The 27,478-nt window shown below is 36.6% G+C and overlaps 1 protein-coding gene across 1 annotated transcript in view; it reads right to left on the bottom strand.

The window, feature by feature from the left end:
- Window positions 1-2,673: 2,673 nt before the first annotated feature.
- fras1 (Fraser extracellular matrix complex subunit 1) overlaps window positions 2,674-27,478 on the bottom strand; it is a 115,899-nt gene continuing 91,094 nt past the window's right edge. Inside the window, exons 42-74 of the mRNA XM_060882921.1 lie at window positions 26,921-27,108; window positions 26,627-26,783; window positions 25,260-25,523; window positions 24,362-24,550; window positions 23,874-23,993; window positions 23,605-23,784; window positions 22,194-22,318; window positions 19,351-19,491; window positions 18,830-19,057; window positions 18,283-18,396; window positions 17,003-17,153; window positions 16,659-16,815; window positions 15,660-15,822; window positions 15,190-15,436; window positions 14,578-14,922; window positions 14,190-14,350; window positions 13,949-14,096; window positions 13,222-13,427; window positions 12,800-12,956; window positions 12,506-12,706; window positions 12,221-12,408; window positions 11,705-11,980; window positions 11,360-11,592; window positions 11,100-11,260; window positions 10,721-10,935; window positions 10,037-10,187; window positions 9,726-9,833; window positions 8,043-8,202; window positions 7,840-7,956; window positions 7,579-7,745; window positions 6,951-7,156; window positions 5,646-5,792; window positions 2,674-4,392 (exon numbers count right to left, since the gene is read on the bottom strand). Of these exons, the coding sequence (XP_060738904.1) occupies window positions 3,844-4,392; window positions 5,646-5,792; window positions 6,951-7,156; window positions 7,579-7,745; window positions 7,840-7,956; window positions 8,043-8,202; window positions 9,726-9,833; window positions 10,037-10,187; window positions 10,721-10,935; window positions 11,100-11,260; window positions 11,360-11,592; window positions 11,705-11,980; window positions 12,221-12,408; window positions 12,506-12,706; window positions 12,800-12,956; window positions 13,222-13,427; window positions 13,949-14,096; window positions 14,190-14,350; window positions 14,578-14,922; window positions 15,190-15,436; window positions 15,660-15,822; window positions 16,659-16,815; window positions 17,003-17,153; window positions 18,283-18,396; window positions 18,830-19,057; window positions 19,351-19,491; window positions 22,194-22,318; window positions 23,605-23,784; window positions 23,874-23,993; window positions 24,362-24,550; window positions 25,260-25,523; window positions 26,627-26,783; window positions 26,921-27,108 (6,320 nt within the window). The 3' untranslated portion in view covers window positions 2,674-3,843. The remainder of the gene's footprint in view (window positions 4,393-5,645; window positions 5,793-6,950; window positions 7,157-7,578; window positions 7,746-7,839; window positions 7,957-8,042; window positions 8,203-9,725; window positions 9,834-10,036; window positions 10,188-10,720; window positions 10,936-11,099; window positions 11,261-11,359; window positions 11,593-11,704; window positions 11,981-12,220; window positions 12,409-12,505; window positions 12,707-12,799; window positions 12,957-13,221; window positions 13,428-13,948; window positions 14,097-14,189; window positions 14,351-14,577; window positions 14,923-15,189; window positions 15,437-15,659; window positions 15,823-16,658; window positions 16,816-17,002; window positions 17,154-18,282; window positions 18,397-18,829; window positions 19,058-19,350; window positions 19,492-22,193; window positions 22,319-23,604; window positions 23,785-23,873; window positions 23,994-24,361; window positions 24,551-25,259; window positions 25,524-26,626; window positions 26,784-26,920; window positions 27,109-27,478) is intronic.

Here is a 27,478-nt window from a genome sequence, read left to right as displayed (position 1 = left end):
AGGAACGACGATGAACAATGATGAACAATGAAAATACGATGAACAATTTTATTTACCTTTATTTTACCAGGAGGTCTCATTGAGATCAAAAATCTCTTTTACAAGAGATACCTGGACAATGAAAAGCAAAATCGAAAAAACAAACATTTCCATAATGTTTTGAAAAAAACAATAACTGTTAGCTGTGAAACCCTCAAGTTTTATTATTTGTAAGAATTTAAATAACTACCAGAAACCCTTTTTATGAGTGTTCTAATAACTTCAGGACCTTCAGTTGTAGTTCACAAAGTGCATTAACCTGTACAGAAAATGTGGAAAGTTGTAAAACCTTGCAGTTGCAATTTATTTCTAGATCAAACATGTATATTGTACATCCAGCAAACAGTATATGTGTTTTTCAAAACCACATATAGCCAACAGGAAGGCAGATTTTTTTTTTTACCTGAACATTTAGTCAAGCCAGGCCTGATTTCACATCTAAGCTCATCATCCCTTAAAGCGGAAGCAGTATTCATACTTCTAGAATCGGGTTACTAGTTCTGGCTCATTGGTACAGAGACTGCATAATAAAGGAGGATGGCCACGTGATTATGACAGCTGATCTGTCATAAATGACCTCTGAAGGAAAACATCAGACATAAATGTTTTATTTCCCCCTCAGAGTCTAAGAACATGCCTCCCCCTGCTGGATAATCATATGGCCTCTAGGCTACATGAACACAAAATATTGTTTAAAAGGATTTTTGGTAAAAATACTGTTAAACTAGTGATCATAATCAACCACTATATTTATGTTGCATAGTTTATAGTTTTTAGATTTAGATCTATTTATAAGCCTTAATTGAATCAGCTGAAGTATGATCACATTTAAATCTAATTATATATCTATAATAAATAAGTAATAACTAATATGAGATGGAATATTTCTTATATTTTTAATACAATGTATGTAGTTTGGGCTGAATAACAGTGACTGAAAACTTTGGAAATGTGTAATGCTCTAATAATAATAATAATAATAATAATAATAATAATAATAATAATAATAATAATAATAATAATACTTTATTTTTAAAGCACTTTAAACCAGCCAAAGCTGTAAATAATAACAAAATAGAATAATAACAGCAATAATTCTGAATTAAATAAAAACCAGGGAACAGAAATAGGTGGAAATCTTATACTATGGTAATAAGTTGCAAATGTCTTGATTAAAGAAAGAGCAGTGTAGAATTACAAATGTACAAATAAAACAAATACACACTCAGTGAATTAATCTCCTCTCTATAAGAAAGTGAAAGAAAGAGAAAGATGCTTGTGTTTTTGAGTGGAATTCACAGCCCTGGTAAAAAGGTTGAGTGGGCAGTGAATAGTGACCTCTTGACAAACGTCAGTGAGAGTCGGAGACCACTGTACTCTAGTGCCAGGGTTTCCAGCTTGCTTCAGATTGGTTCGCTTTTGAAACGGCGTCATGTGTTGTAGAGTATTTTTGTTTTCACCTTGAAGATTGGCCAGGTTTTATATCAATTTTAATTTAATACGCATTGTATATAACGCTAAAGTTCACAATACACATAACAATATATTAAATTGTACTGTACTGTGCTGTAATTTGTAGCACGACTTGAATAAGCCAAAATATCAGGATCTAGACGTTCAAAGCTTTTAAAGAGACAAATCACAACCAACACCCACCACACACACACACTTTTGTGCCACTTTTGCAACTAACGATAGTCTTCTTTTACATTTAATGAGCTTTTGAGGCAGTTTAAAAATATTTGTCATTTTCTTTTGTCATATTGAATAAATTGGAAAACAAAAAATCAAGTCAATTGCAGATGAATGCTTATGGGGGAAAGACACTGTACTGCTGGACCTTTACATAATTTGATAGTTTTTTTAATGAGCTGTTTTTTTTATGTCTTATGACATTTACTATATTCGCTATAGTCCACATCATGGAACCAAGGTGTAACATGGAGCAGAAGTGTTCAGATCTCACATGGTTATAAAGGATATATGGGATGTCATGACTTTGGTTTCTATTAATAGTTTGCATTTTAGATTGTTAGATAAATCACAATCACAAGGACCTTACTGAGGAAATCTCAGATCAGTTTATCCCAGAGATGTTTTGATAAATCATTGGTGGTGTTTGTATGTTCATTAATTGTACAGTGTGTGTTTGTTTCTAATACTTTTTTTTTAATTATTATTATTTAATTATGTCTCTTATCTAACTATTTCACAGGCATTGCCGTGGCTGCGGGTTTCATCCACGATGTCCAAAATAATGTTTTCAATTTTTTATATAATAATAAAAAATAATATAATTCATAAAATATTTTTTAAGAATGCACATTTAACAGCATAATGACAAAATAACTTCTCATTATAAACCTTTTTCTTTCTTTGGGCTTATTCATGTATTCAGGCTACACTACTGTTATATTTATTCTCCTATTATTCAATTATTGAAAGAGACCTACTTCCTGATGAAAGCGGTGTGAAATCCACCATCAGACTATATAAAAGAGACTATAGTCATGAAATTTATTCCACACAAAACTCACACCCACAGCATGGAGCAGACAGAGAAGTGAAAAGAAGAATAATAGAATAATATAGAATAATAGAATAATATGAGCTAAGAGATCATATGTTTTTTTTTTACAGATTTTTTTTATTACTAAAAAGGCACATAGTACAGGCATTACATCAAGAGCATCATTATTTCTTTACAAATCATAGCACCATACATTTTCTTTGCTGTTTGATAGGCACTGCATTCTGCAAAACAGACAAAAATAAGGTAGATACAAAATAATGTCCTGCGTTTTGACTGCAGACTGTCACCATGTGCGCCATGTGATATGTAACGAGATCATAAAAACACAACACTGAAAAACATTTGGGCAGCACGGTACATTGAATTTGCCATACATATAATATGAGCGTAACATAATAATAATAATAATAATAATAATAATAATAATAATAATAATAATAATAAATTGAGATAATATGGCATTCATCTCTCGTCAACAGTGTCACTGGATACTGATGGAGCTTGTATGTGCAGTAGAGTAAAAGAAATCCACAGGGTTTAAAAAGTACAGCAGAGAGAGACAGTAAAACATTATATATTAGCACAAAACACTCAGATTTACAACAGTGTTTAAAAAAAAAAACAGCACTACTGCTTGCAAAAGTAATCATCAACAATACAATATGTAATAACGGTGTTGTATTTGGATTCGGAATCAAAAATCGCACTTGGTAAAATTCAATGTGGCACCACGGTGATCAAACGATAACAAAATCCACTAAAAATCAGTTACGAGAGATGACTATGTCATCATGTAATTGCACTTTAGAAGGTATTTACATATTTTCCTAATTCAGAACAGTGTAGGTACGTAACCTATGCTTAATACTTTCATCGAGATCGAAGTGAAATGGAGGAATAAAAATAAAGCGGATATAAAAAGCATTTAAATAAAGTGATGATGTGGCTGAGCTACCACTGATTGCTGTATCAAAAGCAATGATACAAGTGTCGCATAAACAACTTGGCAACAATTAAAAAAAAAGTATAAATGCAAAATGAAAATCAGACTGAGATCAGAGTGAGATCATTCAATATGATGACATAACTTCCTGAGGTAGCTCAGTTGCGAGATCCTTTACACTGCATAGCTGGCAAACAGACTTTTTTCCCCCCTCTCGGGGTCGTATAAAAATACTCATCTTGTAAAGCAACATCTCTCCTTTATTACAGACAGTAATAGAAAATATTTGCTTTTACAGTGTCTTATTAAATACTCTAGTTTCTGTGCTTCAGACCTCAGTACCATCATTAAGGTTGTTGTGAAGTTTGACCTCCAGGTTGACCTGCTTGACCTTGACCCCGTTGACCTTCCAGGTGTCGGCGCTCTGACCGAGAAGGTTTACGTTGCACTTACCGTTCTTTATGTTCTTCTCAAGTCGTTCAACCTCCACTTTGGTGTTCAGCGGATACTCTTCCGTGTTTGGGTTCTTCGTGGCCTTCCTGTTGTCCACCTTTCGGCACTTCCTGAAGAGGAAGCAGGAAGCCAGGACCAACACGATGAGTAGGAAAATGGCCACAACACCTCCCCCGACCGAGCCGCTCGTGTGCGAGTCGAACGTGGCCGAGGGTTCCAGCTCGAGCTTCAGTGCCTTCATGTTGGTCCCGTTCTTTACTTGCTCGCCCTCGTTGTCATAGATAAGCGACTCATCCAGCACAGACTGCTCGCTAAGGTCACGCTTTAGAGCTAAACTGACAGAACGACGTACTCTGGGGCTGGCGATTGATTCTGGACCGATGACATAGATGACCTGGAGGTACCACTGATGTCCTGCCTCCACCTGGTAAAAAGGAGATCTCTTATTAAAAACATCACTAGAATTCAATATTCTTTAATGATTATCACTAACATGTGATCTTCAGTGGTTTTCAAACTTTAAAACTGACATGTTTTCTACATTTCCAACAGTGAAATATGTTCTGTATTCGACTGAAGGGGAAACATTTTCCATCCTTTAATATCTTTCCATTCCAACTCATATATACCTACTCAGGAACATGGGCATGTGGGGTCAAATCGACATGGCTATGCACAGAATTAAAAGGTAAGTAAGAATTTTGAGGTAAGTAGCAGCATTTATTTGTCTCATCTCTACCTACAGAAACCTGAGCAGCAGAGCCTTAGTCCTTCAGTCTATCCAGTGCTTTCATCTGTCTGCCATCAACACTATCGTAGATCTCCACATGGCCGAGCGTTGAGTCCAAAGTTTGCTCTATGTTGGATTTCTTGTTTTTGTGAAATTAACCATCAATGGAAAATGGTTGCTTGTTTTTCCTTATTAATTATACCGTTATTACATATGTTTGAAATTGTAAAAATGCTTCTCCTGTTAACTCCACTGTAACAATGACAGTCAAAGTCCCTCTGTGACATCAGACCAGCTAACAACCACCAATTAATTTCTCACGGCAATAATGAAAATACAGCATTATGTATAGTACTGATATTTACGCAAACGAGCGACGGAAGGAAATTTTAGGGAGTCAAACAGAGCATGTGCAGTTTTAAGTACACATTAAGGAGCTGAATTGTGACGTGACGTGACATACAGCTAAGTACGGTGACCCATACTCAGAATTTGTTCTCTGCATTTAACCCATCGAAAGTGCACACACAGCAGTGAACACACACCCGGAGCAGTGGGCAGCCATTTATGCTGCGGCGTCCGGGGAGCAGTTGGGGGGTTTGGTGCCTTGCTCAAGGGCACCTCAGTCATGGTATTGCCGGCCCTAGACTCAAACCCACAACCTTAGGGTTACAAGTCAGACTCTCTAACCATTAGGCCACGACTGCCCCCTATGTTGAGGAACTGAATCTTGATAACACAATCCAAATAATGACAAATATGTACATGATATTAGCTGATTTTAGAGGTTTAGATGTGTGCTTTGGCTTTAGAAACAAACACAAACAGGTTGCTGAGCTGTGGACAAGTTAGAAGACTTGGATCCTCTCTTTAGAGAAGCTAAAAGACAGGACAAATGGCTGTAGGGCAAAATTTAAAAACTCTCTCTTGGAAATATTTCCACTGACCTTATAGAGGGCATCAACCTTCATGGTGAAGCCATCCACACCAGGCATTGTGCTTATGGACTGCAGCTCAGGGACATCTGATGCAAAGCTGGCTTCAAATGGAACATCATGGAAGTAGTGGTCGCATACATCAGGCTGCTTTCGATCCTGTAAGAGAAAAAGAAACCTCGTTGATCTAGCACTTTCCATGAAAGGTGCTCAATGCGGAGACAACTTCCTGTCAAGTCTTCCTGAAATCTAAATGCAACAAAACACCTGTCATTTTATGAATCATTAAACCACATTGTGATTGAAATTGTAAACCTGATTGGCCAGAAGGTGTTGATTCATATTCTATAACAGCAGCTCTGGCAATAGTGCTGACTCGAATGCAAATCACAGGTTGATATTAATGCACATGTTCTAATATGTTATTCTTTCTATAGTAACAATTATTTCACAGGGGACTTGTGTGGAAGTCCAGCCAGATAATTAAATCTTAAAATAAGCAGAATCAAATATGAGTTGCTATTTAACTGAAATGTCCAATTCTGTCTATAGTGAAGGACATTCTTAGCATTTTTAAAGTAATTCAGGGGTTTTCTGCCACAGGAAACTATTCAGGACAGAGGAACTTTCTTATATTCAAGAAAGAGGAAGAAGATACGCTGGTGTGGGAATAACTGCCTATAGCTTCTATTACATAAGTGATAACAGGACCTGACTTCATAAATGTTCCTTGTTTCATGTAGGATTCTTTAATCATACCATCCATCCATCCATCCATCCATATAGCCATCTATCCATCCTTTCACCCATTCATCCATCCATCCATTCACCCATCCATCCATCCTTTCACCCACCCATCCACTTATCCATCCACCCATCCATCCATAAACACATCCATCCACCAACCCACCCATTTATCCATTCATCCATCCATCCATCCATCCATCCATCCATCCTTTTACCCACCCATCCACTTATCCATCCACCCATCCATCCATAAACACATCCATCCACCAACCCACCCATGCACCCATTTATCCATCCATCCATCCATCCATCCATCCATCCTTCCACCCACCCATCCTTCCATCTATCCACCAATCCATCCATAAACACATCCATACACCAACCCACCCATGCACCCATTTATCCATCCATCCATCCATCCATCCATTCCCTAAACTGCTTATCCTGCTGGAAAATACAATTAATAATAAATACATTTTCTGCCACCAGCTCATGTAATACCCAACAACAGTAAGCAAAAGGAAGCAGCCAGTCATTACCAACAGAGTGCAGAGTCATGTACAGACATACCAGGAGCAAGAAGCGGTGTTTCAGATGCTTGTTAGGTTGGATACACCCATACTGAGGCCCTTCGTTGTACAAAGTGCCCGTTGGGTCAAAGAAGGGAACGTAGCCATCACGTCCTGTACACAGATAAACCTTCTCCAACTGCAGCTTGTAGGCCGAGTTCAGATTCTGTTCAGGATTCCACAGCACCCTGCCGTACAGAGTCTGGCCTACAGAACACAGTACAATGATATCTATTTAATATAGCTGTTTGCATATATTTAGTACATTGTCTAATCAGCTGATGCCTCGCATCATGTTTATGAATTTATAAAGTATATCCATTAAGTAATCATAGGCATACAACCTCTGTATTTAAACTGAGCTTTATTAACAATAATAATAAATAGTATGTTCTAAATTCGATACTAACAATAACTGGTCAAACAGTTGTCATGGTTTTCTTTTCTTTTTTTTAACTTTGCATCCTCATGTAGAGTAAAATAATAGTAATAGTAATATTAAAACACGTAATAGAGTAAAATAATTCTGGCCAGAAGGGAACTGAAATGAAATACATAGTGTATAGATATAATCATAAAAAAGATTCACTTTAAAACCAGATAGCCTCAACAGATTAAGGAAAATTTACCCATTGAAAATGCTCCTTTGTAGTCCATCTCTGCCATGGACATGACTGTGGTTGCAGGATCCATCATAAACACCTTCTCATTGTTGCACAGTTGGAACTCAGTGTTGAGAGAGTAGACGACAGGAACAGGACGATTCGTCTGCTGGAACGCAATGGGCAACAGGAACCTGTTGCGGAAAGTTGCAAGAACATGCCATAGACATTAATAATCACTTAATTATTTCAACAGCAATGAATCAAAGGATGAATCAAAGAACGCACTTCTCAGGAGCATGAGCTGTGCAGGACAGAGGCTTATCTCCAGGATCAATCCATGGCTGAGTGGGCTGCACCGTGCAGGGAATTAAGAAGACTGTGTATTCCCCAGAATAGTCCTTCCTGGAACACAAAGGAAATACATCATCAGCTGTCATCAAGCTAGGAAGACAAGTTGGACCTGAAATAATCAGATTTGTTGTTGGGACCTGCTGTAGGAGCTAGTGGCCCTCCACAGCTGGTAGGGCGAGTCAAAGCTCTGTGCACTCCAAACAAGCTGCAGATCAAACTCGATGCCTCCGAGGTGATCCGGTGCCGTCAAGTGAGATTTGTGCCCAGGGAGAGTGTGATGATCTGGAACAAACTGACCTATAGGACAAATCAGTAATATCAAAAGTTTCAATAAAAAGTTGAAATAGTTTCATCCAACATATCTCGCTTTGGTTTGAATTATACCATGAAATCCGAAGTACATAACTTAAAAATGTACTTAAATAAAAAGAACCATTTTCACTATATGCCTAGTTTACAGATCTTGTGCATCATTTTACATCATTTTAGACATATAATTAGACATGTAATAATAACATGTAATTAGACATGTAATTAGACTTGTAATAATAACATGTAATTAGACAAGTAATAATAACATGTAATTAGACATGTAATAATAACATGTAATTAGACATGTAATTAGACTTGTAATAATAACATGTAATTAGACAAGTAATAATAACATGCAATTAGACATGTAATAATAACATGTAATTAGACATGTAATTAAACATATAATAATAACATGTAATTTGACTTGTAATAATAACATGTAATTAGACATGTAATAATAACGTGTAATTAGACATGTAATAATAACATGTAATTAGACATGTAATTAAACATATAATAATAACATGTAATTAGACATGTAATAATAACATGTAATAATAACATGTAATAATAACGTAATTAGACATGTAATAATAACGTAATTAGACATGTAATTAAACATGTAATAATAGCATGTAATTAGACTTGTAATAATAACATGTAATTAGACATGTCATAATAACATGTAATTAGACATGTAATAATAACATGTAATTCGACATGTAATAATACCGTGTAATTAGACGTAATAATAACAACATGTAATTAGACATGTAATAATAACATGTAATTAGACATGTAATTAAACATGTAATAATAACATGTAATTAGACATGTAATAATAACATGTAATTTGACATGTAATAATAACATGTAATTAGACATGTAATAATAGCATGTAATTAGACATGTAATAATAACATGTAATTAGACATGTAATAATAACATGTACTTAGACATGTAATAATAACATGTAATTTGACTTGTAATAATAGCATGTAATTAGACATGTAATAATAACATGTAATTAGACATGTAATAATAACATGTAATTAGACATGTAATAATAACATGTAATTAGACATGTAATAATATGTAATTAGACTTGTAATGATAACATGTAATTAGACATGTAATAATAACATGTAATTAGACATGTAATAATATGTAATTAGACTTGTAATAATAACATGTAATCAGACGTAATAGTAAAATGCATAATTGTTAATGAAGTTTGTTTAAAAGTTGAGGACAAGTCTAAACAAAGATTTTTTTACTGCCAAATTGTGAAGCTATCGGTGGACTTTCAAGTGTGATTTTTGTCATGTTAAGTCACAGATATGTTTGACAAGATAAAATATAAAATATACACTATATATATATATATATATATATATATATATATATATATATATATATATATATATATATATATATATATATATACACATTGTTTGATAGACTAATACAAACAAATCTGTATATTCAATAAATAAAGAACACACCCCTGAATTTAGCATGTGTTTTAAACTCGATTACTAGCCGTCCATCTTCCTTGATGAAGATTCTGATGATCTGCAGTCTGGCTGAGAGCACGCTGTCTGTCTGAATGCCTGCAAGACGGAGAACAAGAACATTTACATCAGGCTGTGGCAGATGGATATGGACAATGAGTAATTTGCAGCTAGTAAATCTTATATAGAGAAGATTAACTATATAGTTATGAATTGGGCCAAGTGGAGATAAGTTCTGTCCCTGAGACATAATATAATATTCTGGATTAAGTCTATATTACTGTGACTTCTACAACACACACCTGTCCTCCACAGCACAGTGTCATAGAAGAAGGAGAACTCCATCTCGGTGTGGTGCTCGAGGGAGGCCCAGCCTCGAGGAGCTGTCACATAGATGTAGGACACATGGAGAGGAACCTGCACGGTTAGAAAAGACTGTGCCGAGTCTCTCACCTGTCAAAACAAGCCGAAAAGTACAATATAAATTCACATAAAGCCGAACTGACCACAAGCAAACTGGTCTCGGTATAGTCTTGTCCGGAGAAGATTAGAGTCAAATTGGATGCAAATGGCATACTCTTTCACACAGGGCCTATGAACACAGCAACAGCAACAGTGTTCAAGTGTCACATACTCTCATGTGTGGTAGCCTGACTAAACACTTCCTCTCTCGGAGAAAGAATTTTGGTTCTGTTTGCTTATAAATAACCTGAGGCAACGTTATAGAATTTTAAACTATGTATCATATGTATTGATTTAGCATTTGTACAACAAATCTGGACAGCTCGTACATCATGCACTGATATATGTTCTGACATTTTCTCGGGTATTGCTTTAAAAATGTTCTTTGCACTGTTAATAATTAAAACCAAGATAAAAGATATCCAGTGGCTTTTTGATGTTGATACGGAAACTTATGTTAAAAAGGATTATGATGTGAAAAATCCATTGTGTATAAATGTTTTTTGTGTATTACTGTGACTAACCTGGAAGTCAGCAGTGACCGACCCCCCGCATACGTCGATAAGTTCTGTCATGTCATAGTAAGCATCGAAGGTCCAGATGCAGCTCTTCAGATTGAGATGCTTGTACAGCTGGATGGTTCTGGGCTCACGGATGTTGGGGTTGAACTGGTAGGGACGATCGTAGCCAGGACCCAAAGATATGCTATCATAGGACACATCATCCAGGAAGCCAGTTTCTAGAAAGCAGAAAAGTTGAGTAAGTAAACACACATCAAAATATAAAAGAAAGGTCAAGAGTGATTCGATTGAATAATATTTGAAAGGCTATGGTGACAGCAAGAATGCTTAGAATAGAATGCTTTTTGGATTGTATGATAACCCTGCAAGAAACACTGCTTACCAGAGATGCCTTGCAGGTCTTTAAGGGTAACAAGGTTGGAGCAAATGTGTTGCTGGCGGTAAATAGACTCAGAGAGCAGGAAGTGCAGATTGTGTAGTGGCATAGTAGACACCAGAGGTAACATACCATCCTGATGAGGGATCTGAACTGAGATATGGATTCTGCAGGGCAAATCAGATTTGTGATATAGAAATTCTTGCAAAGTCTTTATTTGATTCTGAGTCTAAGACTTTTGATGAGTTTGTTCTTTATCTACTCACCTGTTAGGATGCTCTTTGTGTTTGACGTCCAGGTATTTTAGTGTGGCAATAAAGGACTGGGCTTGGAAGCCACGGGCAGTTCCAGTGGTCACTGGGGTGTGACATATAGAGCCTTCAGTTCCAATGGTAATGATGTTGCTCCTTAGTGGTGTACCCAGGTGCCCAGCCTTATCCCGTGCCTGAGCCACACAGCGCACATGGAAGCGCCGGCTGAAGTAGATACTGTCCAGGACCTGTGTTGTAAGTGATGAAGTTAGCAATTTAAAAGGATCTTCTAGATAATATGGAATAATTTCCATCTGTACATAGAAATCATTTCCAAAAAAAATCTATCTGAGGACAAACCATGTGGTTGACGGTTGTGTAGGGTGTGTTGTCTGTGACTGTCTCAAACGGAGACCTGGATCCACTGCTGTCAGTGGGTGCTGCCACCTCCCAGCTGAAGTGAATGGAGGTCTGGTTGATGCCGGCCTCCTCACAGCGCTCTCTCATTACTGAGTATTTAGGATAATGAGGGTCACAAGGGGTCACGCAGACCAGAGGGTAACCTGGAGATGGAGACTTCTTGCTGTTTTCCTTTGTAACCTCTTGAACATAGTCGTAGTCTGAGAGTGAAACTACCTGCATGAGAATAAGAATGAAATGCTTTCGACATTATAGATGTGCTCAAATCTTCCTACAAATCATATTTAAACTTATTTAGAACTGATGGTATTGTAAACTGGGAACTGGGAAAGAAACCATTAGGTACAATTCACTGAATATGTGAAAGATAAAGGTGATATAAGGACACTGAATAAGAACCAGAACAAGACACTGGTCCAATTTCCATTCATTGATGTCCAATGATGCCAAACTTACAACTGGAGGAGCAGGAAGGATTAGACTTCCTGCAGCTTCCTGATCAAGAATAGTGACTGTTGCCATGGTAACCTCTCCAAGTACAGCTTCAACCGGGTCGTCAGGGCCGAGAACCAGCGAGAAAGATTCATGCCACTCCCTTTCCTCATTGGACAAGATCTCAACCTTGAAGAGAATGTGGTCCACACCTAGGAAACATTTAAAGGAAAACGTTTGAAGGTCACACGGTGCTTCTTGACTACAAAGAAAGTTGCCACTGAAAAACGGATTTAAATTTTGACTAACCATGGCTAAACTTGAGAACGCGACTCTTAGGGTTATAGTCTACTCCGGACTGCGCTGATCCGTCCCTGGTGCTGCAGCGGATCTTAGAGGTGCGGTCCAAGTCTCCTTTCCTGATGACTTTAATATTCAGGACCTCGATGCCGTCTGGACCGGGAGGCTCTCGCACTTGGTAAGAAGCTTGTTCAAACTCAATCGTTGGTGCTGTTATGTAACATAGAAAATTATTCAATATCTTCTGACCAATTGGTGTGTTCTGAACAAACCACACACTAACTGGTATAAAAAAAACCTTACCATCCTCATCATTAGTGATGGTCACAGTGACAATGTCACTGACTCCGATCATGGCTCCGCTCCAGTGATCCCCCTGTGGTGTGCCTAAGTGGACCTGAAACTCTTCCTCAGGTTCAAACACGGAGTCGTCGTTGATGTGCACTGTGCAATTCTTGACCTGCAGATTGAAAGGTCCGAGTACAGTACAAAATGTTTTGTAGAAGTTATCCACAACAGGCTGTATTCAGATTCAACAACTTGAGTTCAGTATTTTTTCCTATTAAATGAGATAATAAGAACATGGCTTAGTTTTAAGTCCGTAATTAAGTCTGGTTTTTGAATACAAATATGCACTGAAGACATTACTAAAACTCTGACTACAGTATGTGGATCATTGAGATCACAAGATTCCTTAATTAGGTGAAATCGGGAGAAAGCATCACCTTCTCTCCTTTGAGGAAAACCACACGAGAGACATCTGCGTTCCTCCTCTCCTCAAAGTCATCCATCACCATGGCAGACATGGTTCGTGTGAAACACCGAACTGAAGATCTATAAGAGAGATCGCCTGTCCTGACTATGGGGATGTGCAGGACTCCGTCTTTCTCCTTGACTGTATATGCCACCTTCTCAAACTGCATACTGGGAACTAAATAAAAATGTATAGGAGTCATTCTACTAGATACAGCATTGAATGTCTTTGTCATGTCACAGTGGTGGTTGATATGAAGCTTGTATGAAAGTAGAAAGTGCTCTGCTCTTTACGAATTTGTAGTTTTTCAAGTATTTCTGTTTTTACCCTAGCCTACTAGGGACAATGAATTCATAGAAAATGTTTTTTCTTCCCACAAATGTTTCTCCAAAATCTTTAAATTAAACGATTATCAAATCAAACCCAATTCTGTTCTCTGACATGCCCCAAGTGCCAAAATCTGAAGGTGTTAACTTCAACTACTAAAATTCAGTATAAGGTTATCCCAGCAGAGAAAAAATATCTCATACTGAAAGTCAACAATGTCCTGACTAATTTTCTATCAGACTTCGGTGATAAAATAATTCACATGTTAATATTGATTGAAAATGCTTGATGAGTCTATTTTCATTCCACCTAAGTGTAAAAAGGGTTAAAGACAACGCTATGGAATGTGACTGATTAATAATATTACGTACGATCTTGCGTGCTGTCGACAATATAAACTGAAGCCTCGTGAGGTTCTGTAAGAACAGCACCATGAGGAGAGCTGAGGAAGACGATGAAAGACTCCTTTCCTTCAATAGTGGGGTTCTGGATGTCATCCACGATGGTCAAACTACAAGTCTGGAGAAAAGAAACACGTGTTTTAGGTGTGTACATTTTCCATCAGTGCAAACATTAGCGGTTTACAAATTCTTTGCAGATTGGCTCTAATACCTCTTCAGTCTTGCCAGGCTTGAAGTCGATTTTCTTCGAGCTGGGGATGTAGTCCACTCCTGGAGTGGCAGAGTCCTGGTCAGCTGGTCGGGTGGCGCACCACACTGATGCTACTGAGGAAAGATCACTGCCCTGGCGCAACACCGGGATCTCAATTGTTCCTATAGGAAGTACAACAATTTGTAATACAGCATTATAAAGATGTCACTACTGTATGTCTACGTGATACGAGGATATAAAGTGTATCATTGATAAGAAGGATGGATAAAAAGTAAGGCTTAAAAATTAAGCTAAACTGTTAATTGACTTAATATGAAGAAAGAGAACATCAGTAAAGTCAGAGCATTATGATTGTGATGGTCAATGAAGAAAAAACCTAACTACAGACCTGCGTCCTCACTGAAGCTGTAAGACGCGTTGCCCAGGAACACGGTGGAGGCGTCATTGGGGCCGTCGATGATAACTTTTGCCACTGTGATGTCCCCCATTCGGGCGTTATCGGAGGCATCCGACAGCACCAGCTCGAACTCCTCAGTCAGCTCGTACTCGCTGTCATCAATTAGCGTGACATCACAGGTGGACATGCTGACCCCAGGGCCCAGCACCACACGGTTCTCTGAGCTCATGCTGCGACTCTTATAGTCAGATCCTGACTCCAGAGCATGGAGGCTGCTGCCTCGTGCTGACCTGGGAACGGTGTAGCAAAGAGCAGAAACGGTGCTGCTGGTGTCACCTAAGAGATAAAGAAAAGTACACGACTCAGATTGTGGCATGTAGACTAATATACTGAGGGAATCTGTGTTTATATTATGATCACTGTGACATAAGCAGTTTAAAATGAATGTTTAAATGAGCTAAAAAATAAAGCTGCGAATATACACATTGGGGCATAAAACCTATGAAAACTATATACTCATGTCAGACCGTTGTTTGCCTGTTGAGGCATTTTATATGGTAAACAGAACAAACCATAGAGTTTGTGCAAAACATGACTATGCACCTTTTCTCTCAATGGGAACAAAGATGAAGCCGTTGCTCTCGTTGACATGGTAGTTTTTTTTGTCAAACTGCAGGGTGGGCTCATCCTCGGTGTCATTGATGTTCACTTTGGCACGAGTCACCTGACCCAGCAGAGCGTACACGGGCATGCTCAGCTCCACTGTCAAGCTCTCGATGTTTTCAAACACCTCGTCATCGTTGATGATGATGGTACACACTTTGGTGTCCTCGCGCTCATCAAACTGAACCTGAAGAATCAAGGCAGATGAAATATCTTTCCTGAGATTGAATGGATTTATATCTCAAACAGCAAATCTGGTGCTCCACTGAGGCAAGAACCTCTCAGAAAGATAAAATTATATGATGTGATCAACTAGGGTTAAAAAAAATGGAAAACATGTGACTATTAGATCTGGATGTAGTAATGATTAATGAGAATCAGATATTCTCTGTGTTAGTTTAAGTTTGTACCTGTCCTGCATGCTCCACGTAGTCATGTTTGCCCTTCTGAGAGCCAGCGGTGGAGGTGGCGGTTCCTTGCTCGGTGCGGCACAGCACGATGGCGTACTGGTTCAGATTTCCCGTCCTCTTTACCGTCACTGACACAGTGCCCGCCTTCTCACTCACGTTATAGCTGCACATATTATTCATAACCAGTCCAATCAGTAACACCACCAAAATAAATCCTGTCCAACACCCACTGCTTTTCACTGAACTGCACCAAATGAAAACTTCCCAGGAGGAGAAATCTCTAAAAGTAATAGCACTGAATGCTTAAAACATTCTGATTAACACTTTCTAGAAAGCCTCATAACCTATTATTAATTATAAAGCATTATATAAATACCCCAATGTCAATGAGACCAAAGTCTACCCTGTTGTAAGTAAGTTCTGTGGCACTATTTATTTATAAAAGTGTTTAATAACTGCATTTTTGGAATGTGATATGCAAATAAAAATAAACTTACTAGTTACTTATAAGTTACAAAAATGATAAAAGACACACAGAGAAATACAAAACCAAGTTAAATATGTGGATCCTTGTACTTTGGTGGGATTTTTTAGCGTATATTTGGATGTTCTGTGTCTCTATGAGTTTCTATACTTAATCTGAAAGTAAGTGTTTGTAATGTTAACGCTTTATATTGTTAATAATTAATACAATTGCTTTATAATTATTCACAGGTCATTATTATGTCTACAGATTATCCAGTACAGCAAATAGCATTATACTGAATAGTGACGCAACATAATTATAGTTATCGATAATTATTTTTCCACATAAATAGAGCTTTATATTTTGTTTATTATAAGGGGCTTATAAAAATAGATAGTAACCATTACAAACGTACAAAGAATTTTAGAGTTCAAAGAGTTATAATGATTTATAAATATGGGCTTCATAGAAAGAAATAATATGTTCAGATTATGGAAGAATCCAAATTTCAAAGGTCTGAACTTAATGTCCACCTGCGATGCTCGAAGCTGATGAGGGACCACTGAATGTGGAACACGTTGTCGCTGACAATATTGGGCTTGCTGTCTTTCACCAGGAACTTGAAGTTGTCCATGGTCTCTTGGACACCATCATTAAGAACATAGCGAATGAGACCGAGGTTGACATCCGCTGTAAAAAAAACCCAAAAGATTACGTCGACTCCAGAGATACTGATTAAAGTACTGGTTAGACTTTTTGTTAAGCTGATCATCAGTAAAAAAAGCTGAATATAAATCAACAGCAATCTCAGAAAAAAAAAAAAAATAGACACTGACACAATGGTATTTAATTTCAGGGTGTTAAGTGTGAGCATCACCTTGTGTAAAAGAGTTAATGGGGACTCCGGGTTTCAGCTTGCTCTCCACATAACCGTGTTTGGGTCCTGCTGTGATCTCATAAGTCAGCTGACCATCATCTGTGTCTGGATCAATGGTGAGGAGTTCCTTCTTAGAGATCAGGTTTGTGGCCTAAAACCCATTTAGAATAATGACAAAATGTGTAATTGATCACAGAGATCAGTACCATGAGCAAAAAAAGAAACTGTTCACAGTAATGTTCATGCTCCATATAACCAACTGGGGGCAGCAGAGTGCCATTATTTACCAAGTCTAATTAACATTTCTACAATTTCTACAAATATATTTGAGTGCAAAACTCCATGGCTTTGGGTGCTAATTTAAAAAAATGCAAGAAATTAAAATGCAAAGTGGTTGCATAAGACAGTAGTATAAGATATAACAGTTAAAAGAGAATGCCTAACATATATGTCGGCAGGAATGGGGAGAATGTTGAAACTGAGAAGATCCAAAGGCTGCAAGGAGCATATGAAAGAGTTTCCAGGCAGTTATAAAGGCAAAGAGATGGCAAACAGGTTTAAGCTTTTAAACATTTAAGATTTTACCATACACTATTTTTTTTACTACTGTTTATCAAGAAATGTCTGTAACGACTAACACAGCAAAACTCTAATTTATTAAAGGCTTAAGGTTGACAAATCTTAAAAACACCACCAAAAAATGTGCAAGATCATTGACTAACACGGCTATAGAGGATTATAGCATGACTTGTCAATTCTCCACAACCGCCTTAGTAAATCTGCGTGTCTGGGGGCAGACAGACCTTAGGGTAGATTACAAGGCAGAGTCAGTGAGCAGGTTTAATTGTGATTTACTACAGCCCCAAAGCCTTTTCAAGATCGGTGACTGTGTTCATAAAACAATATCACTAAAGGTCAGGTATGACGTTTGCAGAGGCCTGCTTTGAAAGAAAAATGATATTATTTAGTAAGATTCTATAAAAGAAAAGTATTAAATTTCACAAATCACAAAAATTAGTACTCATTATTGAGTCTTAAATGAACATGAATTTTACATTTAGAGCAATAAATCCGTAGCCAGAAGTTCATATAATTTTTTAAGAAAATTAAAATATCTAAATGTTGTTAATTTTGTGTTGATGGAATTCAAACTTTTGCATTTGACAGCAAGAAAATTTCATCAAGTGATTTGTCCAAGTTGTCACGAGATAGCATGCATTTTTATTTATCTTTTAATGGACTGTCTGTGTCTAGTTCTGTTTCTTTTAGTCATATCTTACCCTGTTGTCCATATACTCCAGCCACTGCAAGCCCAGGTTAGTGATGATGCGAGGCGTTCCATCATCAACAGGTAAGATGTCAATCTTGAACTTCTGAGGTGCAGCAGTAACAACCTGAAACAACAAAACACCAAATCAAAATTCACCAAAATGATCATGTTCATGCATGTTATACACTAGTGTCCTTCACATAATGAAACACACACACACTCACATACACACACACATACACACACACTCACAAGTTATTTTTCTGAGATTAAAAGCAGGGCTTTTATTTCAGGGCTGCCATATTGTCAGTCTATATGAAAAGGTGTTTTATTTCACCACCAGCTTTGGTGACAACATGCCAACATACTGTAAGCCACAGTGAGAACATTTACTGCTGAAAGTTAGACACGAACCAATTATAAGAGACTGTGAGAAGAAAGGTAGAAAGCTGGATCCAGCCAAAACATTTTTTTTTATCAAAATCAAGCAGACACAGGAAAGAAAAGCAGTTCAATAAAATATTGTGTGCATTAAGAGAACCATCCAGCAGACTAACCTCTTTTCCACCTTCTTCTATGATGAAGAACATGTTAGTGCCGTCACTGACAGTAAAAGTAAATCGGTCTTTGAGGGAGTTGCTGCCGTCGTGATGGTAGCTGATGCGGGTCTGATAAACGTCGTCCATGGTGAAGGTGTTGGTTTGCCGGTAGTGCTGACCGTTGCTGGTGCGCTCGATGGTGCCATGACGAGGAGCCTGAACGATGGTAAACGTGATCAGGTCCTCCTATAAGTGAAAGCAAGACAGAAAAAGAGGAAGATATGATTATTAGCAGACCCATTTTCAAAACCAAGTTTTTCAAATCACCTCCTTTCACTTTGATTTCTTTGCCCTCAGCTTTATTAAAACATCATTTTTGAGTTCAAGACACTAATTATACTAGATCATTCTGTCCAACTGGAAAAAACTGTCCCTTAAATTTGTTAGTAGAAAAAAACATGAAAAAAATTGTTAAGTAAAATACAGAATGTGAAAAGACTATGTACATCGAAGATTCTGTCTCTTTATGTCTGCTTTACCTCTGTGTCTATATCAGTGGCCTTGAGCTCAAACTCAGTGATGGTTTTCCTCACTCCTTCCTGCACCCTCATACCTGGCATGGCCAACACAGGCAGGGAGTCGTCCACTGGCCGGATGGTGATGTAGAATGTCTGTGAGATCTGTAAGATGTGCACATGAGACACATCAACATAGTTGTTGACGATTTTAATCATTTCCCCTACACTGTGAGTCATTAATATACAGTCGTATGCAAAAGTTTAGGAACACCTGACAATTTCCAGGATTTTCATTTATAAATATTTGCTAAGTAGTTACAGGTATTCAAATCAACAAAATGGCCAGGGTGCACAAATTTATGCACCTCTCTAATACATTTTTGATGCATATTGTACATTTTCTGTTAATCCAATAAACCTCATTTCACCACTGAAATATTACTGTGTCCTTCAGTTATTTGATAGATCAAAATGAAATTGCTGATCCAAACCCCCAAATATTTATAAATGAAAATCATGAAAATTGTCAGGGGTTCCTAAACATTTGCATACGACTGTACGTATATGAAAATACACCATAATATTGTTAATGTAAGCCTGTATAATGTTGCTTAATATTAAAGGCATCAAATGGTCTGCGATTAGTAAAAGCTGGTAAACATTTATGGTATTTGGCAGATATCCTTATCCCTTAAATTTAGCTTATTTATACAACTGAGGGTTATGGACCTTGCTCAAAAGCCCATGAGTAGCATTAGTGGGATTTGAATTCATGACCTTCCCAGCAGTAGCCCAACCTCTAAGTCACCACTTTTCTGAAGTGCATATGAATAATAATAATAATACTTTTTATTTCTGATAACATGTCCGTATATATTCAAAGTTTCCACTTCTTGAAGGCAAACCAAGATAGAATGAGGAGGAGCTTCTTCCAGCAGGCCATTCAGGCCCTCAATCAAGACTTGGACTCACCTTCTCAACACTCACTACCTCCACTAGACTTTTCTTGCACAGTAAATGTTGCACTACAATTGCACACATCATGACATCTGAACTACTCACAACTCACATTAGCCAAACTGTTCTATAGAAACCTTTGGATTTTTTTTCCATTCTTACCTGTGTAGTAAATTCTATTGGCTTGTAATAGTATTTAAATTCAACTAAGTCTATTTCTACTCTTTATTTCATTTATCTTTTTAATTTGATGATTTTATTTTAACAGCTGAAAAGTTTGTGACAATCTTTTTTAAAAATCTGAATCTGTTATCGGTTAAAAGTCAAAAATTATTTGTGCTAAAAATACCACCAAAATCTCTATAAAGACTTATGCTCCTAGTAAACAGTTAGGCATTATGTAAGTGCTTTTCATCTCAAGAGTTCCCAGTTCCCACTAGGCTTCCAGTCCACCTCCAGAGGGAAAGGTTTTTATGGCTTAAACCATTCTGTGTGATCATTTAGAACATACAGTGATATCTTTTTAAAAATCAAAGGCTCATTTAAGCACTGCTGCATGTACTGCTGTATTATCCTCATTAACAAGTACCAAATGAATTCTTAATCAGCAATAAGCTCTCAGAGATGTTCTTACAGGTTTGTAATGCTTTGCTAAGCTCTCAGTGGATCCATTTTGAGTCACCGTGTAATGAGTTGGTCACATAAACTGTGGTGATTTTATATAACACATTTACTAAACCTTAAAACCATGGTTAAAAAAACATGTTAAAAATGATAATAATGAATAATACAGTACATAAGAACATGGTTTATATTTTGGAGGTATATCATCGAGGTTTATCATTTCAACAATACTTGGCTTTGAATTAACTTCATATTTCATGCTTTATACCTTGTTGGACTGGCAAAAAAAAGTGATATATATATATATATATATATATATATATATATATATATATATATATATATATATATATATATATATATTTTTTTTTTGAATGCATGTAAAAATAAAAGATGTTACAAAAATTCCAAATTATTGACCATAGTTCTCACAGATTGATCAGAATTTTTTGGCTTGTTTGAAATGGAAAACAACAGGAGAAAAAATGTACTTTTTCACTACAGTGATAAGGGTTTGTACTTGGGATTTTTTTAATGTATGTAAAACATATTTATATAAAAGACTACAAAGATAGGCTGCAAATATCCATAGCTTAGATAGCATAGATTAGAGAAGCTGTTTACAGGACAATCCTTGCCATAGTTTGGATTTATGGATTTATCAAATTGAAAAAAGCTATATGACATTGTGTTTTAGAATTTCAAAATATTCTCTCATCTGTTTATTTCATTTACAAAGTACAAAAACAGAAATTCAACATGACTCATCAGCCTGTACCACTGGACTGAGACCATCCTTATAGTGGAGCTTGGTGGTGGTAGCATCATGTTTGGGATGAATGTTATGTACTTCATCAGCAGAGACAAAAAATAAAAAAATTGGGAAGATTCTTAAACTTTAGTACTTCTGAAGCAGTTCTTTGAGAATAAATGCAACACGTGTACAAATGAACTCTGGCACAGTGATGGCAGAAAAGATCCTAAGTGAACCCATTTCTAACTCATTGAGTTTCGGCTCATTTGTGATCAAAAGCTCTAATAGCGTGCGCTGATCCTGTTCCATGCTCTAATGTACTCTCTCTCTCTCTCTCTCTCTCTCTCTCTCTATCTCTCTGAAGTGGCACTTCCTTTTGCAGAGGAGAGCTTTCCACTTGAGCAATCTCAGCTGATTGCTTCGCTGTCTTTGTCTTAATCTCTTTCAGTAGTTTGTATGTGTTTGAGCATGTCAGCCACTCATTAGCATGTGCGTTTGTGTGTGCTGTGTTATATGTGTGTGTTTGTACCTCATTAGCCCCATCTGATACGGTGAACGTGAAGTCGTCTGAGTGTTTCTCTTCTTCACTGGTGTGGACATACTGAATGTTGCGTGAAGCCAGGTCAGCCTGAGTGAACGTGCTTATGCGCTTGCCTGCAACATTAGAGTCAATGTTTATCTCAATGTTTAACTAATGAAGAACTACAGAACTACAATACATTTCTAAAAATAAAAGTTTAATACATTTTTTAGTGAGTTTTATTGAATTATATCTGTCTACCTGAATTTTTTTTATTATTTTGCTTGCGTTCAGCATTGAATGTTATTTCTTTCTTTAAGTTAGTTATAAAGGTGTAAAGTAACTACTATTGATTACTAAGACATCACCATGTATTACAGTTTATCCATAAAAAAACGCACAAATAATCATTGTGAATCAAATATCTTCACTGAAATATCTCACATACCTCACTAGATAACTCAACCAACCAACCAATCAAAAAAAAAAATCATATGCTTACCAATTTATACATCTAGCAGTTTTGTAAAAAAAAAAAAAAAAAAAAAAAAAAAAACTTTTTTAAAACATCCAAACTTGGATTAAAATATCTCCAAACTGTTTGTATGGATACTACAACCAGATGGCTTTGTTCAAGAACTGCCTATTAGTTTCACTGGCTCTTTCTGCATTAAAGTACCTTAATTAACCTTAATACCATGAAAAATGTATACAAATTAATTGTGTACAAATAAATGAATGATAAATGAATGAACATTAACTTTAACCTTAACTGTAACTTTGACAAATGAAATTATAATTTGAGACCATGTTGGGGAAAAAATAATAACTTGTTTTTTAATCGTTGCTTTTATTTTACGCATGTTAAATTGTGGACAATTTAAAGTAAGCCTACTTTTAACAAGCTACTTCCAACTGCTAATTAAGCAAGCATGTTGACACAATAGCTAAACTTCACTGAAGATTTTAAGTTGTACACTTTATCAGCTCGGGGTAAATATAAAGGCCTAGTGAGGGAGGGTACAAATGTACTTTTATGCAAACAAGGGTATAGATGTATTTTTTCTTCCATATGACAAGCATAGTAACACTTGGAACTCATTACCAAGCCAAGCGATGTCTAAGAGATTTTATGAAAACACAATAAAAAATGTACTTTATATGTACCACAAAACCTCAGATATATACATTTTTGAAGCCTGAACGTGTCTTCAAGTATCATCAGGGATTGTAAGATGACACAATTTTACATAGTGCATATTCGTAAAGATGGAATGTCTCATATTAAACTCAAGCCTTCTACTTTATGGCACAACAAAGACAGTATTTCTCTCGGTCAACCAACCAACCAACTAATTAATTAGAGTGACTACTACATGCTCACCCAGTGTATAATTGATGCATGTGGTGTTGTGTATACCTGGATTGGTGGAAAGTTCCAGGTGGCCCAGTATGGTCTGTTTAGTGATACGGTAAACAAGTTCTCCAGGTTTGCTATCCTGGTCTGTGGAGGACAACTGCAGAGTTGTAATCTTCTTGACAGAGTTTTCATCCAGCACCAAACCCTTATTCACTACTACTGCAGGGGGAAGTCTGTCCTCTGAGTGGAATAAAAGAATGCCAAAATTCTTAGATTTTTCATTATAAGACCCAGTGGTCTAAAAAAATAATCTCAAAATGACTACCTACCGAGGACAGTGATGAAGAAAGACTCATCAATTAGCTTGTTGCCCTCTGGATCTTCAAGGTTAAATTTAAAAGAAAAGCTGCCTCCACTCTCTCCTTTTTCATGGATATATTCCACAAAGCCTGATGTAAGAAAGACAAAATACTGTTATATGGCCTTGGAGGATTCTTGACTTGGTTTCCAGGTCATTAAATTATATATTTTAAAATACATTTCTAGTTAAATATTTTCCTGCTTATAGTTTATAGATAATTAGAAGAAAATTATCTGGCAATGAAATGTATTTCTTTGGTTCCTACTGTAGGTGACATTTTGGCCTTTTACATTTGAACCATGAATATAAGACCTATATAATAATTCTGTTAATATCCTATATGTACAAGTATCCTATAAATAATGTTTACATATCCATATGATGTTTTCTGTAAGTAGAAAGCTCAGAATGGAATTGTTCCTGTGGTGATATACTGCTTAATGAAATGGGAGAAACCTTTGTTGATGTCATCCTGGGTGAAGCTCCTGACCGGCCCTTTGGCGGAGATCTGGACTTTGTTCCTGCCTTTTTGAAGCTGCAGTGTGCCCACACTCAGATCTTTAGTCAGAGTGAACTTGAGTTTTAGGTTGTCTGAGTCGATATCTGTACCTTTCAGGTGCTGCTCTGTGATCTTAGATGAAAAACCTGGTTAAAAAAGCAATACATACAGATTTAAAAAATGGTCAAACAAGCTGTAGTTTAAGTTTAAGATACATAATAATAGAATCATAATAGTTTTGGGATGTAACTATTGAAAGAAATGTAAAAAAAAAAAAATGACACTAAACGAATGCAGGGATTTGACTAATAATACAAACTGATATTTGATGATGCATTTATTGTAATACTGTAATTGTAACTGTTATTGTATGTTATGCTATTATTTTATAGGAAAATAAAAATATATTACTGAAAAGTGTTCATTAAGATGAAGGAATGTTAACATTAAAGCCTGAGCATTTCAGGACTGTTTAAGCCGACCATATCTTCTATTATTTGTGTTTGATAGCAAAAGACACATACAATTATGTAAATCGTATGAGTAACTTTTTTGTATAGATGTATTTTATTTGCACGTATTTTAACAGCTGCAAATATTTATAAGACAAATACTGGCTACTGACAATGGTCTAGAATTCCCTCATCATCATGCATTCCCATTCTGTAGCCAACTAAAATAGTATGTTGGCAACATTATTAAAACTGTTGATTCTAACTACAAATAATATACAGTTTGCAAAGAAAATGCTGTAAAGTGACCATATAATGATCTTTTTCACATCCTGAAAAATCTGATTCCAATGGCCAGCCACTCTATATCTCATCAGGTAGTGCAGCATGACCTTGTACTGACCTGCTGCTATCTGAAGGCCTCTGTTAATCGTGACTCTGGGTCCATCACTCTTTTTGACATCCATGCTGAACTCCAGGCGGCCAGTCTCCGTGTGCACACCATCCGTTACAGAAAAGTGAATCTCGTCAGTCACTGATCCGTATGTGTCTGGAGTGTACACCAGCAGCTCATCTAGAATGTCCTGGTAGGTAAATGTGGAACCCTGATCGAGCACCTTTCCAGTCTCTAGTGGCTGTGAGTAGAACTGTCTCCTTCGTAGCTTACCTGTAACACCGGTAAAAGAGTTTTGAAAGAGCATGAAATTGCCTGCAAATAACAATAACGTATACACAGAAGTGCTGACATAGGAAGCAAGAAAACTCTAGCAGGCAAAGCAAAATAACTGAATTGAACCATAAAACCCCTAGTGTATGTCGGTTGGATGAGACGTCTTTATGCAAAGAGAATAAATAATAAACAGAACATCCTCCCCTGCATTTTTAACCACCTTCTTGAATTCTAAGCATTCACAAATCCATGGTTTGCAAATTTACTCAGATTGGGACAGGAAATGAAAGCAACCGCTACCAAATTTGTGTCTTTCACATCTTTTCCTCTTTAGTGAATTGGCTGTAAAGTTGACCGAGTTGTATTCTTGTTTGGTCTGAGCTCTACTTTAGATAAAAAAAGGTAGAAAGTTTCATGCAGTTACAGAATATCTTTTTCTGTCAATCCTCTTTACAACTCAATTAAACTCCATTAGTGTTTGAAGAAAGACCATATTACAAAAAAAAAGCTCACCATAGCAAGAGGTCAAAGTTAAATAAATGCTATGACTAAACCAGAGATTCAGGCACTTCTGTATACACCATACAATATTTTACTTGTATATATTTTACAGCCAAAAATTAGACAATTTCCTAATACATAATACACTAAAGCCAGGGTTTTGATCTCTCCTTGTAGGCCTGATCGATTAGTTTATTTATTCACTGAGAGGTGCCTGTATCTGTCCTATATAATTTTGGGCATAAATCAACTACATTATGTCCTGCAATTTCTCAGAAATGATTCCTAATCCTGAATTATAAAAGTAAAGCAAAACAAAACAAAACAAAACCCTGTACCCTGTGTTATATCCATAAAAGCAAAATGGTAACCTTATATTGCCTCTAATATAAAATTTCAAGGTCTCTTTCAAGGCATACATCAACAGAAACATAAAGATATTAAGAGCAAGACTCTAACACAGTATATTCCTGCAAATATGTTTTACAATATCCACTTAATAGACAAGAGAACACAGAATGAACTAACAAACCCCACAGCACAAAATATGGGAGAAGAAAGCAAAAAAAAATAAAAAGAGTAAGAAGAAAGAAACAGACCGTAGGAAGGCTTTTTGACAATAGTAAGCACAATCTCATTCTCTGGTGTATCCAGGTCCAACACACTAAGGGAGGAATTAGTGATGACGACGCCTGTGTTCTCCTCCACATGGATGCTGTTTACAGAGATAACTGGGACTCTGTCTTCCTTCGTTTGCTGAAATTTTTGAAAATGAAAATTAAATAACAAATCTCACTAAATGAACTTCCACTTTCCAGATACAGGATAAAAGATTGTGAGTTAACTAATGTATCCAAGAAACCTGGATTAATTGAAAAATAAATCAGTGATACCTGGATATCAATAGTGACATCAAAAGCTTCTGTCTGGCTGGAGCCATCGCTAATGTAAAAGCTAAAGACATCTTGGTGGACATTTGCTGGGTGGACATTTTGAACATAGAAGATGTGGTCTGAGATGAGGTCCTCAATTGTGAACGGGACATCAGGATTGATTACACGAGCTTCACCAATTGACCCAGCTGTGGACAAGCAAGGAGTGCACACAGTCAAAACAAAGACCAAAAGGTTAGGTCATGACCACAGTTTACAAGGATTTAAATCAAAATACGGCTACGGAAGTCAAAATAAGATGTTCAGAACGAAAATTCACTTTCAACTAAAGAAAGCAGACAGTTAGATATGGCAAACAAAAAATCCAAACAAGTCAAAACAAATGCCTTAAACAAAACACTGTAAAACACAGAATAACCAGACAGCACTCTTTCTGGGTGCAAAATGAAAAATGAGCTTCCTTTCAAGCTCTAGGGGAAAAAAAAGCCTTCATGATTCAGTACCCTTTCATGCTTCATGATTCATAGTTTCTTTGGTTCTCTTTCATTTTCAGCTTTG

Source organism: Tachysurus vachellii, chromosome 12, assembly GCF_030014155.1.
Source record: "Tachysurus vachellii isolate PV-2020 chromosome 12, HZAU_Pvac_v1, whole genome shotgun sequence".
Taxonomy (NCBI): Eukaryota; Metazoa; Chordata; class Actinopteri; order Siluriformes; family Bagridae; genus Tachysurus; species Tachysurus vachellii.
Note: the sequence above shows the minus strand (reverse complement) of the source record. Positions and strands in the feature narration are given on the sequence as shown.